The 17608-nt window shown below is 43.0% G+C and overlaps 1 protein-coding gene across 1 annotated transcript in view; it reads right to left on the minus strand.

Moving 5' to 3' along the window:
- Positions 1–17608, minus strand: part of MAN2A1 (mannosidase alpha class 2A member 1) — a gene marked incomplete in the record, with an annotated part of 1886421 nt that overhangs the window by 1360874 nt on the left and 507939 nt on the right. Inside the window, 1 exon segment of the mRNA XM_044064270.1 lies at positions 10848–11019. Coding sequence (XP_043920205.1) covers positions 10848–11019 — 172 coding nt within the window.

Raw genomic sequence — 17608 nt, forward strand, 5'->3', positions numbered from 1 at the left:
GGGTAGGTTTTCCATGGTGTTTCTAGCAGAAATGGATGCAATGTGCTATCCATGTGGAAATGGTTTGCTTTGAAATGGCCTTCCCCTCTGCCCCTGCAGCAAAGCTAACTAGCAGCTGGTTGGATTTTCCAAGAGGCTTAGTCCTATCCAACAAGAATCTAAGCTGTCTGTCTACGTCCAGAGAATGCAGTATCCTTTCCCCTTTATTCTGTGGATTAGGGAAAAAAGTAGCCAAATGAATGGACTGGTTTAGACCCACACTAGACACCACCTTGGGCATAAAGGATGGATTAGTCCTGAGGGACACCCTGTCCGCATGGAAGATAATGAAGGGTTCCACTGCCAAGAGGGCCTGCAGTTCAGACACTCTTCTTGCTGAAGTGATGGCTAGAAGTAAAGCTGTTTTCCAAGAAAGGAATTTTAACTCTGCTGTAGCAGCTGGTTCAGAGGGGAGAAGAGGGAGTTATTCCAATACAAAGTTAAGGTCCCAGGTTGGAGTGGGAACTCTCCTGTGGGGTCTTAAATTTTTGGCCCCTCTAAGGAATTGTTTTAGCAGGGGCTGAGAGAAGAGGGGTGGCTCAGTATTATAATGTGCTGATATGGCAGAGGCATGAAGCTTAATTTAAGAGATGGATAGGCCCCTTGTACAGCATTTCTGTTAAATAATCTAAAATATGAGGTAAGCTGGGTACCTTTGGGCCCATCCCCTGAGCCTGGCTCCAGGAACAGTATCTTTTCCACTTTTCTGAATAGGATTTTCTAGTACTAGGCCTCATTGCCTCAAGAATGACATCCAGTACCTGCTTACTGAGGGTTGCTGGAGATGAGCTCAGGGAATTCGCCAGGCTGCAAGGTTGAGGGTTTGAAGCTGAGGGTGCAGAATCTGGCCCGCCTGCTGAGACAGCAGGAAAGGGGTCTGAGGCAGGTGCCAAGGTTGTAGCACTGTCAGACTGCGCAAAAGGGGGTACCAGTGCTGGCGTGGTCAGTCTGGTGCAATCAGTATTGTTCTTGGCTTGTCCTGTTTGATCTTTAATAGAACCTTCGAGAGGAGAGGCAGAGGGGGAAAGGCATAAACTGAGAGGCTTTCCCAGGAAAAGGACAGGGCATCCACTTTTCCAAGCTTGACTGTGGGGAGTTCTGGTGCAAAATTTGTTCAATTGGTAGTTCTGAGGGGAGGCAAACAAGTCTACCTCTGGTGTCCCCCATTTGCTCCTCAAGAGCTTGAATATTTTGGGTTCCAGTTTCCATTTGTGTGGGTCCATGAGATTTCTGCTTAAGTCGTCTGCCAGTGAATTTAGTTTACCTGGCAGGAATTGAGCTTGTAGGTTGACTTGGTAGCTCAAGGCTGTGTTCCACTGAGCCATGGCTAGTCTGCAGAGTGGGTAGGAATGGGTTCCTCCTGCTTATGTACCACATAACTGTGGTGTTGTCTGTCTTTACCAATAGTTGTCCTGGAAGAATAAGGTCTTTGAAGGCTGTCAGAGCATTCTCTACAGCTAACATTTCTTTTTGATTGATATGCAGGTGCATCTGTTTTGGGTTCCATTTGCCCAGAATGCACTGCCCTGCCATGTGAGCCCCCCATGCAGTTGGATGTGTCTGCTGTTAGGGTTTGGGTCGCAGGGGGTAGAGTGAAAGGGAGTCCCTTGTTGTGGTAGCATGCCTCTGCCCACCAAAGGTATTCTGCCCTTAGACAAGGAATGATAGGAATCATTGTTTCCAGGTCCTGAGAATGTTGACACCACAGACGTTTCAGATACCACTGACGTTTCCTCATATGCAGTCTTGCATATGGAATTAACAGAATGCAAGAGGCCATGAATCCCAAGGCTTGCAGGATTTTCCTTGCAGATAGTTGGGTTTTTGTGGCCAGTAGTTTGAAGTAGGTTGCCAAATGAACTTGTTTCTCTGGAGTGAGGAATGCCATCTGCGAAGCTGTGTTCAAGCTTGCTCCCAGGAATATAATCTGTTGGCAGTGTAATAGGTGTGATTTCTTCTCATTGATGGTGTACCCCAGAGAGGTTAGAAGTCTCTTTACAAATGCCGGTTGTAATAGCAAGTCCTGACTCTCTGCCTGAATCAGGCAATCGTCCAAGTATGGGTAAATCTGAATATTTCTCTGCCTGCAAAATGCAATGGCTGGAGCTAGGCACTTTGTGAATACCATGGGCGCAGTAGATAAGCCAAAGGGAAGTGCAGAGAACGGATAGTGCATGGAGCCTGCCCTGAAACGTAGGCATTTTCTGCAGGATTCCCTTATTGGGATGTGCAAATAAGCTTCTTTTAAGTCTTGAGTTGCCAGCCAGGCATCCTTGGCTAGCATAGGAAGAAGCTGTTGAAGCATTTTGAAACTACCTGAAAGGTGTTGAGAATAGAAAGGTCCAAGACAGGATGCCAGGAGTTATCTTTTCTAGGAACCAGGAACAGTCCTGAATAAAAACCTTGTCCCCTTTCTTCTGCTGGGACAGGCTGAATAGCCCCGATACGGAGGACAGAGAGTACTTGCTATTGGGCCTCCGCCCACTGGTTTGCGGGGAGGTCTGGCCATCCACTTGGGGATGGGAGTGAGTGGAAGTGGAATCTATATTCTAGGGAAACTATGTTCAAAACCCATTTGTCCTGGGTAATGAGTTCCCAGTTTTTTGCATGCAGGGCAAGCGTTCCTCCTAAGGGAGCAAGTAGTTGAGCAAGGCTTGGAAGAGTTAAGTCATTGTGCCATTTTTCCATAGGGGGTGGCTTGCTACTCCCTGCTTTGGAAGTGGGGGCCCCCACTGCTTAGATCTGTGCATAGCCTGAGACTGAAGTTTTGGTGGTCTGCTGCTCCTAGGTTTGAACTGAGAAGGTCTGGAAGGGACTGGAAAGGACCAGTTGTTTGAAGGCCAATGTCTACTGAATCTAGATGGCTGTACTTGTAAGAAATCTTTAACAGTTTGCATAGACTTAGCTTTTTCCTCCAATCCTTTTGAGGACTTCTGCTTTGTTGCCAAAAAGGTGCTCTTGGTTTAAGGGTGCATCCAGTAATTTAGCTTTAACATGATCTGGCAAATTTTGTTCCTTAAGCCAAGCATGCCTTCTAAGTACAGACCCAGTAACAGCAGCCCTGCAAGATGCTTCTAAAGTATCAAAACCACATTGCAAAGTATGTTTACCTACTTGGTCAGCAGAATGCATTAACTCTTGTAAATCTTTGTGTTCAGCACAGTCAGGAATCAACATAATTTTCTGTTTAATTAATCCCATAATATGCTGCTGATACTTTAACATATGAAACTGGCAATTTAAAGCCCTAATGGCCAAAGTAGCAGAAGTATATACCTTCTTACCCCATCTGTCTAAAGCTCTAGAATCCCTATCAGAAGGGGTAGGATTTTTGGCAGTTGTGGCATTAATGCCTTTTGGTCCTTGGGAAATGGTCTCTGGATCAGCAGTAGGATTCTTGAACAGGAATTTGTGAGAGCCAGGTACTCTGTAGTACCCGTCAAGTTTCCTGGGAGCAGGGGGCAAAGTGTCTGGGGTAAGGCTTGATTCCAAGAAAACGTCATCTACAATCTCCAGAACAGGAAGGATAGCTAGAGACCTGTGTTGAGGCAGGTTTAAAAATTCCCTAAGTCTCCTTTTTGGACTGTGAAAAGTCCTGGCTTTCCCAGCAAAAATGCTCCTCATGGGTATGCAAGGTTTCCCCAAAAGAAAAATCTTCTGGAGGAAAAGCAGAGGGAATGGAATCCTCTCCATCAGAATCCTCATAAGTAGATAAGGGTAAATCCTGGTGGTTAGAAGGAGTAGAGATATATCAGATTCCGCCTCAGAAGCATCAGAAAGAAAATCAGTTCTAGGTCTCTTATTGGGGGAAGGCTGGCTTCCCCTAATTAAGGTAGTAAGGTCATCAGCCATTCTAATCATTTGTTTTTGAGGCATACGGGCCTGAGAATGCGCTTTGGTCATCTGTTTTCTAGGCTTAGTGTGAGCTTTAGGCCTGAGAAATCCGGAATTCTTAGCTTGAAATGAAGTCGTTGGTTTAATATGAAAATCAGTAGGCCTGAATACACCCTCAGAAGCCGGTGCCTGCACAGCGGCTCCGGACCCATCCAAGGTAGAGACATCCACAGGTTCCACAGTCGAAGAAGCATCTTGCAGCATACCGGACTCCGAATGGGTCTCAGTAGAGGCCTGATAATCAGTAGTAGCGGGTATCAGGAGCTGCGAAAGCGCCTCACTGAGTACCAGCGGACTGGCGACTAGCTTATCGGTAGCGTCATCGGCAGTTTTGGACCCAAGCGGTCTGTCTCTGTCTTTATCCTTGCATTTCTTCAGAAGATCAGTAGTCGTAAGGCTTAAGGAAGCCATTTCAGAGTACAGAGATCGAGAACGAAAGTATTTAGCTACAAAAATAGCCCAACGACGAATAGTACGGGCATTGAACAAGGCACAAAACCGACAGCGAGGGACATCGTGGTCTGAGCCCAAACAGGTGATGCAGTAAGAATGAAAATTTCTATGAGGTATTTGCTTTCCACAGGCAAGACAATTGTTATTTTTTTCTGACATCGGTTAGAGCAAGAAAAAAGGATCCCCAACAGGGTACTTATCTTTTTGAAGACTTCAAGTCTGAAACTCGAAAATGAAAATTTCGGGAGTCAGCCGACCAGCACTTGCGAACTGCTTCTGCTTTGGGCACCGCACGGCAAGAAAGACTGATGTAATGGCATCGGCTGCATGTTTTATACCCCTGACAATCTGACATCATAGAATAAGCGACAGCATCTGACACATAAATCTGAAGACTCTGGTATTCAGACTGGCTGAAGGCTACCTGCAGGCAGATAACCCAAATGTGATGACTGCAACAGTGAAACACGAAGAACATCTCCCTGGTTTTGAAGTGGAGGTAGTCCACTGCTTATATCGCTGCATTCCCTGTGGCTGCTGTCGGGGGGGCTGAACCTAGGTGGCTGGACCTGCAAGAAGTCCTTAACTGTTTGCATAGATTTTGCTTTTTCTTCCATCTTTTTTAGGACCTCTTCTGCCTTTATGTCAAATAAGTTATCTTTGTTCAAGGGGGCATCAAACAATTTAGATTTGACATGGTCTGGCAAGGGCTGTTCCTTAAGCCATGCATGCCTTCTAATGGCCCTGCAAGAAGCTTCTAGGTCGTCAAAACCACCGTGCAAGGTGTATTTAGTTACTTGACTTGCGGAATGCATTAACTCTTGTAATTCTTTAGATTCTGCCCAAGCAAGAAAGGAAAACTTTTGTTTAAGGAGTTCCAGGGTATGTTGCTGAAATTTTAGCATATGGAACTGACAATTTAGTGCCCTGATAGCAACAGTACCTGAGGTGTATACTTTTTTTATGACATCTGTCCAGTGCTCTGGAATCCCTATCTGAGGGGGAGGGATTCTTCGCAAATGTTGCTTTAATTCCTTTAGGCCCTTGAGAAATTACCTCAGGGTCAGCAGTAGGATTCTTAAAGAGAAATTTGTTTGAGTCAGGGACTCTACAGTACCTGTCTGGTTTTCAGGGTGCAGGAGGGAAGGTGTCAGGAGTCAAGCTGGTTTCCAGGAAAAGATCCTCCACAACATCCAGGACTGGGGGGATGGCCAAGGTTCTGTGCTGTGGAAGATCTAGGAATTCCCTGAGTCTTTTTTTAGACTGATGGTAGTCTTGACTCTCCCATTGGAAATGCTCCCTTAAGGTATGCAGGGTTTCCCCAAAGGAAATATCCTCTGGGGGAGAGGTTGAAGGAATTTAATTCTCTGCATCAGAGTCCTCATAAGTAGAGAGGGATTGTATGTCTTCATATTCAGATGCATCAGATTCATCTGACTCTTGTTCAGACAGAACTACAGGGGACAGATCTCTTTTTCTTTTGGAGGGGGTAGCTTGGCTTCCCCTGATCAGCATGATAAGGTCTTCTGCCATTTTAAGCATTTGAGACTGAGGCAAGGAAGCAAGTGCTTGAGAGTGGGTCGTCGGTTTCTTGGGTGTGGTTCGTACCCTGGGCCTTAGAAACTCTGTCGTTTTTTAAAGAACGGTAGTAGCGGAAGAAGACGTCAGTTTGGGTCGAGAATCGGTAGTGCAAAGGACTTCCTCGGAAGCTGGTGCCTGCTCAGTGGCTCCACACCCATCCAAGGTAGAGACAACTGCAGGTTCTTTAGTCAAAGAAAAGTTTTGTGGCATACCGGACTCCGAAAGGGTCTCAGTAGTAGCCTGCGGATTGAAGGGAGCATCAGGGCCTGCGAAAGCGCCTCACTGAGGACCTGAGAACTGACTAGCTTAACAGAAACGTCGTCACTAGGTTTGGACCTGTGCGGTCTGTCTCTGTCTTTATCTTTACGTTTTTTTTCGGAAGATCTGCTGTCGCATGGCTTACTGAAGTCGTATCGGAGTTCGAGGACTGTAAGTGAAAATATCTGGCTACAATAAGGGCCTGACAATGGATAGTTCTGGCATTATACAAAGCACAGAAGCGACAACGGGGGACGTCGTGGTCTGGGCCTAAACAAGTGATGTAGTAAGAATGGAAGTTTTGGTGTGGTATTTGCTTTCCACAGGCAAGACAATGAACTTTTTCTGACATTGGTTAGGGCAAGAAAAACGGATCCCCAACAGGGTACTTAGCTTTAGAAGACTTCAACTTCAATTTGGTAGATGAAAACTTTTTCAACACTCATGCCTAACTGTCACAGATCTTTTCTCACACAATCCATCCACGTCTTTACTGGATGCCCTTGTTTTCTCTTACCTTCTTCCTGTCTGTCCCAAATCTACTTCACCAGATTATCTTCTGCTTTTCTGCACATGTGCCCAAACCACCGTAATCTGTTCTCTTTGAAAAAAATGAAATCTAGTGCCAGCTGATGTGTTGCTCCAAGGAATTTTACACAACCTATCTCTGAAAGGAAAACATCTGAGGCATTATAACTTCTTTGGACTTAGAGGAGATATGACAAAGGATAAGATGTCAAAGTACAAGGATTTTCTAACTATAAGAGACATGGTGGTCAAAGGAGAGCCTGTTATCAGTATATGTAACCCAAGTCCCTCATGACTTGTGTCAAGTTGAACGTTACACATATGGAAAGCACTGGTGATGCCAGATTTACCACAGGAAATTATACTGCGCTTCTTAGTGTTGAGGGTAGGCCTATGATTAATACACCAAGCATTTGCTTGATCCAGCCCTTGCTGAGAATTTGAGTATCAGAGCAGAATTCGATAACTGCCTTCTTCTCTTTCGGCTGTTCCCATTAGGGGTCGCCACAGCGGATCATCTGTTTCCATTTCTTCCTGTCCTCTGCATATTGCTCTGTTACACCAACCACCTGCATGTCCTCTCTCACCACATCCATAAACCTTATCTTAGGCCTTCCTCTTTTCCTCTTACCTGGCAGCTCCATCCTTGGCATCCTTTTCCCAATATACCCAGCATCCCTCCTCAGCACATGTCCAAACCAACACAATCTCGCCTCTCTGACTTTGTCTCCAAACCGTCCAACCTGAGTTGACCCTCTAATATACCGATTCCTAATCCTGTCCATCCTCGTCACACCCAGTGCAAATCTTAACATCTTTAACTCTGCCACTTCCAGCTCTGACTCCTGCCTTTTTGTCAGTGCCACCGTCTCCAACCCATACAACATAGCTGGTCTCACTATCCTCTTGTAGACCTTCCCTTTCACTCTTACTGGTACCAGTCTGTTACAAATCACTCCTGACACTCTTCTCCACCCATTCCACCCTGCCTGCACTCTCTTCTTCACCTCTCTTCCACACTTACCATTACTCTGAACTGTTGATCCCAAGTACTTCCACCTTTGCCAGCTCTACTCGCTGCATCCTCATCATTCCTCTATCCTCCCTCTAATTCAGACACACATATTCTATCTTAGTCCTGCTGACCTTCATTCCTCTCCTCTCTAGAGCATATCTCCACCTCTCCAGGGTCTCCTCAACCTGGTCCCTACTCTCACTACAGATCACAATGTCATCTGCAAACATCATAGTCCATGGGGCCTCACTGCCTCCAGTTTGCAAATCACCAGCACACTTGGTTAACTACAGTCCATTAATATCGACTTTTAGGTCACAGAAATGTATAGTGAAGAGGTGGTACACTACTGGGAATATTTTTCCATCCACAGCAAATACTCCTGTCCTTAATGGTATAGGTTCTGTCAGACATCCAATTACCAATCCAGTGAACTATGCATGGAATAATGCTGATATGGGAGACTTTGTTAATAAACTCAGCATCAGTGATAGTGTCAAAGGCTTTGACAACGTCCAGATAAGTGTAAACTCTATGCCCTGAATCCATAACCTCATTAAACCCCTTCAAAGAACTTAACTAGGCTGAACAGGGATGAACTGCCTTTTTACAAAGCCTAACTGATGTCTATCCAGGGATATAATATCACCTACATCAGTTTATTAGTTCAGCTATAGTACCTTCCATAGCCTTGCAAAGAGTACTACTGAAACTAATTGGCTTGTAATTTCCACAGTTATTAGATGGAGCAACTTTATGCAAAGGAACTACAACTGCTGCTTTCTGCACTTTGAACATAAACATTTCAAAGATACAGGTTGAAAAGATGAAGGAGATTTGCTGAGTGAGACTTTACACTTTAGAAATATTCAGGGATATTGTAAGGACCCAAATAAATAATGTTTTTAACTTTGGAAAGTGCTAAAACATTTGTTCCAAAATGATCTCAGAAGAAGGGATATAAGGGAGAATGAAGAAGACAGACAAGAGGGTGAGTGGAGAAAAGCTGGAAGAATATTTGTCCACAAAAACATTAATGCCCTTGAGGTCAGAGAAGGAAGTTCTTAACATACAGATAAGTTCAGCACATAATTGTTTGATTGCTTCTAAGCTGCCTAATACAGCTGAAGAAAGCCTTGTGGCTGTCTTTAGAATTAGTTGCAATCCTAGCTTCATAGCTGAACTTATACTTCTTAATGTACATTTGAGAGACCTATTTCCCAGTTTTAAATCTCCTTTATAAAGATGAAGTAGCCATCTTTTAGTGATAGCCTGGAACATTTTCTTTCTATTAGAGAGTTTGTTGACGTGTATGTAGTTCCTCCATAGAAGTTTAGTTTTACATTTGCTATCATGCTTATGCTAGATTGGTATGGATACCTCAATGGATCTATTCAAGAGGAAGTAAATTTCAGAACAATAGACAGCAGACTCAAATACAAGGTATGCTGGGGAGCTATACTATTTGTGATTATCAATAAGGTCAGTAAGTAATAAATAATAACTGGATTTGGAGTAATTTCTGAATGCAAATGAGTTATTAGGTGCCACAAAGCTGTTTTTCAAAGAGAAGATCATAACAGTGAGATGGTCATATCTGACCCAAGGAGGAGAAGACAACAAGTGGAGGGATACAATTGGGAGAAATATTTGTGTGGACAAGAATGAAGCAAATTAACGACCATGCTGTGTAGGGGAACAATATAGTCAAATGGATTGGTATTTACAAAGTCTATAAATCTCTGTGCATATGCAGTAAATGTTTGCCAGTTTGTGTAAATAGATAAAATGACACATAAGCAAAGGTGTTCAGTTCAACTGTTAACTCTGCTCTGGAGGGGTCATAGATAGGGATTTACAATTGGTTATAATGTAAAAGTTTATTTTATTGAGTGTTACTATGATTTCAGCCAGTTCTAGAATTGCGTCATGTGCAGTCGGTTGAGAGACAATAGAATTATGGATAAATATAGATACTCCCCCACAGTTGCTGGTGGATCTGAAAGCATGACAAGCACTGTACACTGAAAAGCAATCACTACAATGGTACCAGGTTTCTGTATATACACAAATGCTGAGGAAAATTTCAAGGTCAGAGATTTTACTTAAACTTATGACATTCAGCACTGCTACCTTGACATTATGCCGACTGGCACTTACCATGTTGGGAAGCCCAGCTGATCAACTCAAAAGATACTACGGAGCTAGCAAATACTGGTTCTCCTTGCCTGGTTCCTGATATCACATGGTGTGATAGCACTAGGCATTAATTTTCAATTTTCCTCTGTTCCTGCTTACCAATAAGTCCTCAACAACAGTCATGAGACCATTCATTCTCCTGCATTACTAACATGGAGGCGGGAGCTGGTTGAAGGGGCTGTCATCCAAGCAGCCATAGAGGTAGTCTGTGCTCCCATTAGCATCTTGACAAACATGGAGTTTCTGGTAAGGCTATAACCACACCACAGATGCGTGGTGTGAGTGCACACATTATCACAGGGTATCCTTTGGCCACCCCATTTGATTAACTGCTTCCTCCAACCCACATGGGTGGCTTCGGATTGCTAAGTTCAGATCTCAGGTCCTGGCCTTCCCTTGCAGTGCAACTGTCCACAAACTGTGATGACTGACAATCAAAACCATAAGTCTCACACCCTAGTATGACAGCATAATCATCAGTCACTCACTCCCACCCACAACAACTAGCTTTTCCAAGTACCTGAGATACTACCTGAACTCTGGTTGTCTAAGACTCAGTTTTTTATCCATCTACTTTGCAGAGCTGGGATTTTTTTTAATTAAATATCACATTCTGCTAAAAGTTGCTTTTTCAAGAATGTTTGTTTAGCCAAAACGTTCTTCATAACCTTGGGGAATTACATTTTCTCTCTTCTTCATTACTGAATAGGTTTGCTTTTCAGAAACATGCACAGTAGGCATGTGGTTGGGGGGGGGGAGGGGTTCTACAGTCTATATGTTAGTGCACAGGTTGTGGAGTCATTTCCAAAAAAGCAAAATCTTCAATTGCTGGATAATCAATGAATTGGTGAGAAAAATAACATAAGCTTATTCTACATACCTCTTAACAGCATCTCTCTTCTGAGAGTCTATAACATTCCACCACTTGGAAAAGTAAGATATTTCAGACCACACAAATTTCATCTTTTTGTATTCCTGTAGCTTTATTACCATGTTGTTCAGAATGTGTTGAGTCTGGTCTCTGAAGTAATCATCAAAAGTCTTGAGCCAACCTGAAAAAGAAAGTTTCAAATAAAAATGATTACTATGTCTCATACATGTTCTGTCAACAGTCCTTAGCTTTCAGGTTCCTGTACAGTTCAGTTGTGAAGAGCCTCGAAAACTCGGCATATTCTAAAGGCAACAGATCTACAGCTCACTTTATGTGACAAAGTATATTAAAGTGCTTCATCAAGATTGCAGATGTATACTTTGTACTGTATACTGCTGTTCCTTATTTCCCACAAAATATCTTTTGATTATGCATTGGCAAAAGGTATTAATTTTAAGCAATGGAGAATTCAACTATGCTTCTAATAATGTGCTGATGAGAACACTAGGAAAGGCAAGAATTGTTCAAGTTTATGGGAGAGACTTGTCTGACATATTACATTTTATGCGAAGTTTCATAAAGTTACAAAAACTAGAACATTCTCTGCCTTGGAAAGAGAATCTTCTCCCCTGGTATCCCCGCTGTACAAGGTTCTTGAACTCTCTAGCTCACATGATAGGTAGAATACATGCCTTGTGCCATCACACTTCACAGTGTCAAGAACCAGGCAAGGAGAGCAAGCCAAGTACCTATGCTCTCCCACTTTGATCCTTGTGCAATAGGATAGCATACCTGAAAGACATAAATAAATAAAAGTACACAATGATACAACTGCTTGATTTCCAGGAAACCCGAAAAATATTCCACTAATGCTAGCTGGAGAGGTTATCAAAGCACAGGAAGTAGTGCTGATGTGGGAAAATGAGCACTCAAAGCAGGGGAGCCTTTTTACAGATCAAATGATAAAGTGGTAAATGTGGGGAAGAACCCCATGCAGTAAAAATGTTAAAGTTTCCCAGGGAAGTCAGAGTCAGCAAATAGCTCAAAGGCAAGTTGTGAAGTAGTGAAGTATCAAAGAAGATCCAACTCCTTAAATCAAATTCTAAGCAATAATGTTTTACAGAGAGCTGATGAGCAATTGAACACAGTACAAGTATCTGCAGTGAATACATTTCTGAAATCGGAACCAGAAGCAGCTATATTCTGTGTAGTGGGCTTTGATGGTACTTTCCAAAAGTCAGTTACACTCCTGATGGCAAAAGACAATGCAGTCAGCTGTCATAACATCGCTTAAGTAGACTATGTTAGTACTTATCTTTATCCATTAGAAAGGGCACAAATTTTCTCTTCTTGAACTCATGCATGCATCCCTAGACAGAACATGAGCAGATGGTGCCTATATAAGGGGAATGGTTAAGGTAATGGAACGGTTTAAAGATGTTCCAGTCTTTAGGCCTGATCCACTTCTAGTAGGAAATGTGTATCAGACCTAAAGAATACCAATCCTCATGGAAGACAAAACAGAGTTCCCTGCAAGCAAGAGCTTGCAGCTCTGACATCATGCATGCAAAGGTAACAGTGAACAAAATAAGCCTTTTCACAGAAACAAATGTCAGATCCACTGAGATATAGCAATCTCAAAAAGGGGACAACCAAGCCCATCAATTACAAAGCTCATATTCATGAAAGGTGGATGGAGATGGATAACCCCCTTAAGAAACTACCTTAGCAAGCGGGTGTTGAGCCACACATCTGTCTTCCACAAAGTCAAGATATGCCAAAATGGTAGAATTATGAATTCTGACCACTGAATAACTAAGACCCAAGTCATACATGTGCCTGAACTAAGTCAGCGACATCTGAAAACTGATTGGAGGAGCACAAGATAACTCACTGCTAAGATAAAATCCTCCTCCACTTGGTAGAGTTGCACCTGTTTGGTAAAATGCTTTCTTACATATTCAGAAGGTCCAACAGCAGCAATACATCTAAAGGACTAGCCATCCCAAAGAAAGTCATAGTAACAACAGATACAGACTTCCTTGGTTTGTCCGGAAAGTTGCTCCTAAACTGCCAGGGAGCAAACAGCATGAATCTACAATGTACTCGCCTAATATGGAGTAACAAAGATGCATTTTTTTTTCTTTTTCTCTGAACCATGTGGGCAGATACATTAAGGTATCAAATCCTGGCAAACAGGTCACACAGACTTTATTAGATCACTGCCACTAAAGCAAAATCAGTAACATTATTTGACACTGGTGGGCACTTTTTTCCAGTTTGCTAATGTCTTCATTGTTTAAGAAAACAAACCAACAATCTGTACTAAAGAGTTTAAGTAAACTACATAAGCTACATACTGCCTGAAGAAATTCAGAGCGATCAAGGAAGCCATTTTACTGGGCATAAAATGGAGTTTGCATACCCCCCACAGGTAGCTGGTATAGGAAAATGGATGAATGGACTGTTAAAAGAACAAATTCAGAAGAACAACGATAATGGGACAACTAAATGGATGGACCGAGGTACCTGAATTAGCTGCAAACCAACTAAATGTCAGACCTTGTGAAAATCATAGGTCTCCACTGCAAATGAATATAGACAGTGGATATTCCAGTTGATGCCTTCCAAAATTGAAATGATTACATCCAACAGGTGTACAACCTTAGGGAGCAAATATGGCATGAACACATTTCTGGCTGTATGCAATGACAACAACATGTTTCAACTCAAACTACTGAAGTGCTTAAAACAAGGTGGAAGTATCAGATACAAAAGAAGTGACAATGGGGTACAAAAACCTATCAAAAGATGATTGGGGGGGCTTGAACAACTATATGGGAACAAGACCAAGTAGCAGTAGCAACAACCCCCCCCCCAACCCCCACCCAACCAAATGTATATGGGACTGTAATTTGCCATGGATCTGGGGATACTCGGTGATACTAACCAATCAGCAAAGGAAAAATAAATAAATAAAATGACATAATTCCTCCAAACATATGTTGCATTTTCCTATCTATACCTTGCTGTCCTCAACTGAGAAACAGCTTCAACATTCAAAAGGCAATTCATAGATGGCCCGTATTAGCTACGGCGACTCTATTCTACTATGGAGTAATAAAGGTATCTCAAACTTAACAGTCGTGTGTGACTTCTACTGGAGAACTCAAAACAATACATTATTCCGGATTACATCCAAGCTGGTCTTATACTGAAATACAACACAACATGAACACATCTTGCCTCGTCATTATACATCACCTGAAAGAATTCCACAGAAGTATACTCTAAAACCTTAGGACTACCAAGATACAGCATCAGTGAATCTGATGAAACAGCTACAGCTCCTTTGAATCTTGTGCGACTGTTGTTGACTGGAAAATGCTACTGATGACAGCATTTCTTCCTATACTATTGCATGTGCTGTAAAGTACAGTTTTGTACCTACCATAAATGTAGATGTTCGAGGATCCACATTGCTGCAGTCCTAACTATTGGGTAGTCCGCTGTCCAGTCGGCCCGAATACCAAAGTATATGGCTGACGTCGGTCACGGCGCATTAGACTGACGTCAGTACGTCAGGGTACTAATGCGCATGACCGACGTCATATCCTCAGTCTTTTCTTGCCCCAGATGTCAGAAGACCCTAAAAAGACAAGGCCAAAACGAAAAACACCAAACATACCTGCACCAAAAATATATACAATATATACAAAGGTACCAGAATATAATCTCACCTACACAACCACCCCTAAACACAGGGGGAAGGAGGGAGGGTAAATTGGACTGCAGCAATGTGGATCCTCGAACATCTACATTTATGGTAGGTACAAAACTGTACTATGTTCTTCATTCCACATTGCTGCAGTCCTAACTATTGGGTAGAATCCCAAAGCAGAGGTAAGGGAGGCTGGCAAATCATAAGGAAGCAGGAGCTGATAACATGCCTTGCAAAATAGCTGTGGCAAAACCAGCCCTAGACTTAGAGTAGAGAGGAAGGTGGTAATGCTTAGCGAAAGTATGCACTGAACTCCAAGTAGCTGCCTCCAAAATATCCTTAGTTGCCACCCCTTAGAAATGCTGTTGAAGTGGCAGTAGCCCTAGTGGAATGAGGCCTAATCCCAGCTGGAATCTCCTTGCCATGATGGGAATAACAAAATGCAATGCAAAACCCAATCCACCTAGAAATAGTTTGTTTTGACACAGGCTTGCCCTGAACTCAAAGCAAAAGAAACAAACAACTGCTGAGACTGCCTAAAATCCTTAGTCCTGCTTAAATAATAACGCAATTGCCTGTGTACATCTAAAGTGTGCAAAATCTTTTCCCCTTTATTTTGGGGATCTGCATAAAAAGTAGGCAAATGAATAGTTTGGTTTAAAGCCACACTAGAAACCACCTTAGGCAGAAAGGAAGGATTAGTACGTAATGATACCCTATCCTTATGAAAAATCAAAAAAGGCTCAACCGCCATAAGGGCCTGCAACTCAGAAACCCTTCTAGCAGAAGTAATGGCCAACAAAAAAGCAGTCTTCCATGACAAGTATTTCCGTTCAGCAGTAGCCGCAGGCTCAAAAGGTTGTAGAGTAAGTTTCTCCAACACAAAATTGAGGTCCCAAGCAGGAGTAGGAGCTCTACGTGGGGGTCTTATATTCTTTGCCCCACTAAGAAATTGCTTGAACAAAGGATGTGAAAACAATGGTGGATCACAATCATAGTGAGCTGAAATTGCTGCAGCATGAATCTTAATGGAAGAGAAAGACAAACCTTTGTCCAATAACTCAGTAAGATATTGAAGAGCCACACTCAAATTAGGCTCAGAAATCTTCAAATTCTTTGCTGCAGTCCAAAATAAAAATCTCTTCCATTTTTCTGCGTACACTTTCCTTGTACTAGGTCTTCTGGCGTCCATAATCACATTTAAAACTTGTTGAGGAAGCTGAGACCTGCTGTCTTTCAAAACAGAATATGCCAGGCTGTTAGATGAAGAGAGTGAAGCTTGACATTGAGCAGACGACCGTCCCTCTGAGACAACAGGTGTGGAATCAAGGGTAAAGGCCATGGAGGCTTCCTTACCAGACTCCTCAGTAATGGGTACCAGTGCTGCCGAGGCCAATCTGGAGCTATTAAAATCATCCTTGGCTTGTCTTGTCTGACCTTTAGAAGCACCTTTGGGAGAAGAGGCAAAGGTGGAAAAGCATACACATGAAGATTTTTCCAACTGAAAGAAAGAGCATCCATTTTCCAAGCTGTGTGATGAAATCCCTTTGTGCAAAACTTTGGCAGCTGGTGGTTTAGTGGAGAAGCGAACAGATCTATGTCTGGAGTTCCCCATGACACTGTCAATTTTGAAATACATGAAGATCCAGTTTCCACTGTGGGGATCCATGATTTGTCTGCTTAACACATCTGCTAGGGAGTTTTGTGCTCCGGCAGAAACCTTGCCTGAAGAGTTAGTTGCAAGCTGAGCGCAGTCTCCCATAAAATCATTGCTTGTCTGCACAATGGGTAAGAATGTGTTCCCCCTTGTTTGTTGATGTACCACATGACAGTTGTGTTGTCTGTTAGAATCAACACCTGCCCTGGAAGAAGTAACTCCTTGAAAGCCATTAATGCAAACTGGACTGCTAACATCTCTTTCATGTTGATATGTAGATGCTGTAGTCTGGCAGGCCACTTGTCTTGTATCCACTTTCCATTTAGATGAGCTCCCCAAGCAATGTCTGAGGCATCTGTCGTTAGAATCTGACTCGCCTCTGGCCGGGTCACAGAGAGTCCCTTGTTTAGGTGACATTCCTGAGCCCACCACAAAAATTCCTTTTGAATGCAAGGTATTATTTGAATGACAGTGTCCAAATCCTGGCAGTGCTGTGTCCACAGATTTTTGAGATACCATTGTAGCTTCCTCATATGCAGTTTGGCATTGGGAAGCACCAGAATACAAGATGCCATGAACCCTAAGGCTTGAAGGACTGTCCTTGCAGTCAGCCCGGACTGAAGAGATAGTTGATGGAAGTAACTGGAAAGATTCTTTTGTTTGTCCGGGGTTAAAAGGCCATCTGGGCTGCTGTATTCAGTCTCACACCCAGAAAGCACATGTCTTGAGAGGGTACTAGACTGGACTTTATTTCGTTCACAGAATACCCTAGGCATCTTAGCACCGCTATGATATATTCCAAATGTTGTAGAAGGTCTTCCTTTTCTTGAGCCAGAATCAGGCAGTCGTCCAAGTAAGGATAGATTTGAATTCCTTTTAGCCTGAAGTAAGCTATCACTGGAGCCAGAACCTTTGTGAATACTCTGGGCTTAGTAGATAAGCCAAAGGGCAACGAGAGAACTGATAATGAGAATTTCCAGCTCGAAAACGCAGATACTTCCTGCAACTTAGTCTTATTGGCACATGAAGGTAAGCTTCCTTGAGATCTAAAGTTACCATCCAGTGATCTTTGCCCAGCAGAGGTAAAAGCTGTTGTAACGTCAACATTTTGAACTTGGGAATGTCCAGATAAGTGTTGAGGATAGATAAATCCAAAATTGGTCTCCACGTGTTCCCCTTCTTTGGTACTAGGAACAGGCAAGAATAAAATCCTAGGCCCCTGTCTGGCACAGGAACTGGCTGAATGGCCCCTATTTCGAGCAACAGAGAAATTTGCTTGTGAGCCTCTGTTCTTTGTAGAGGAGGAATGTCTGGCATGCCTTTGAAAGGAGGCAAGGTATGGAAATAAAACCTGTAACCATGGTGAATGATATCCAGAACCCATCTGTCTTG

This window comes from Protopterus annectens, chromosome 2.part2 (assembly GCF_019279795.1).
Source record: "Protopterus annectens isolate FY-2018-M chromosome 2.part2, PAN1.0, whole genome shotgun sequence".
In the NCBI taxonomy this organism is placed as follows: domain Eukaryota; kingdom Metazoa; phylum Chordata; order Ceratodontiformes; family Protopteridae; genus Protopterus; species Protopterus annectens.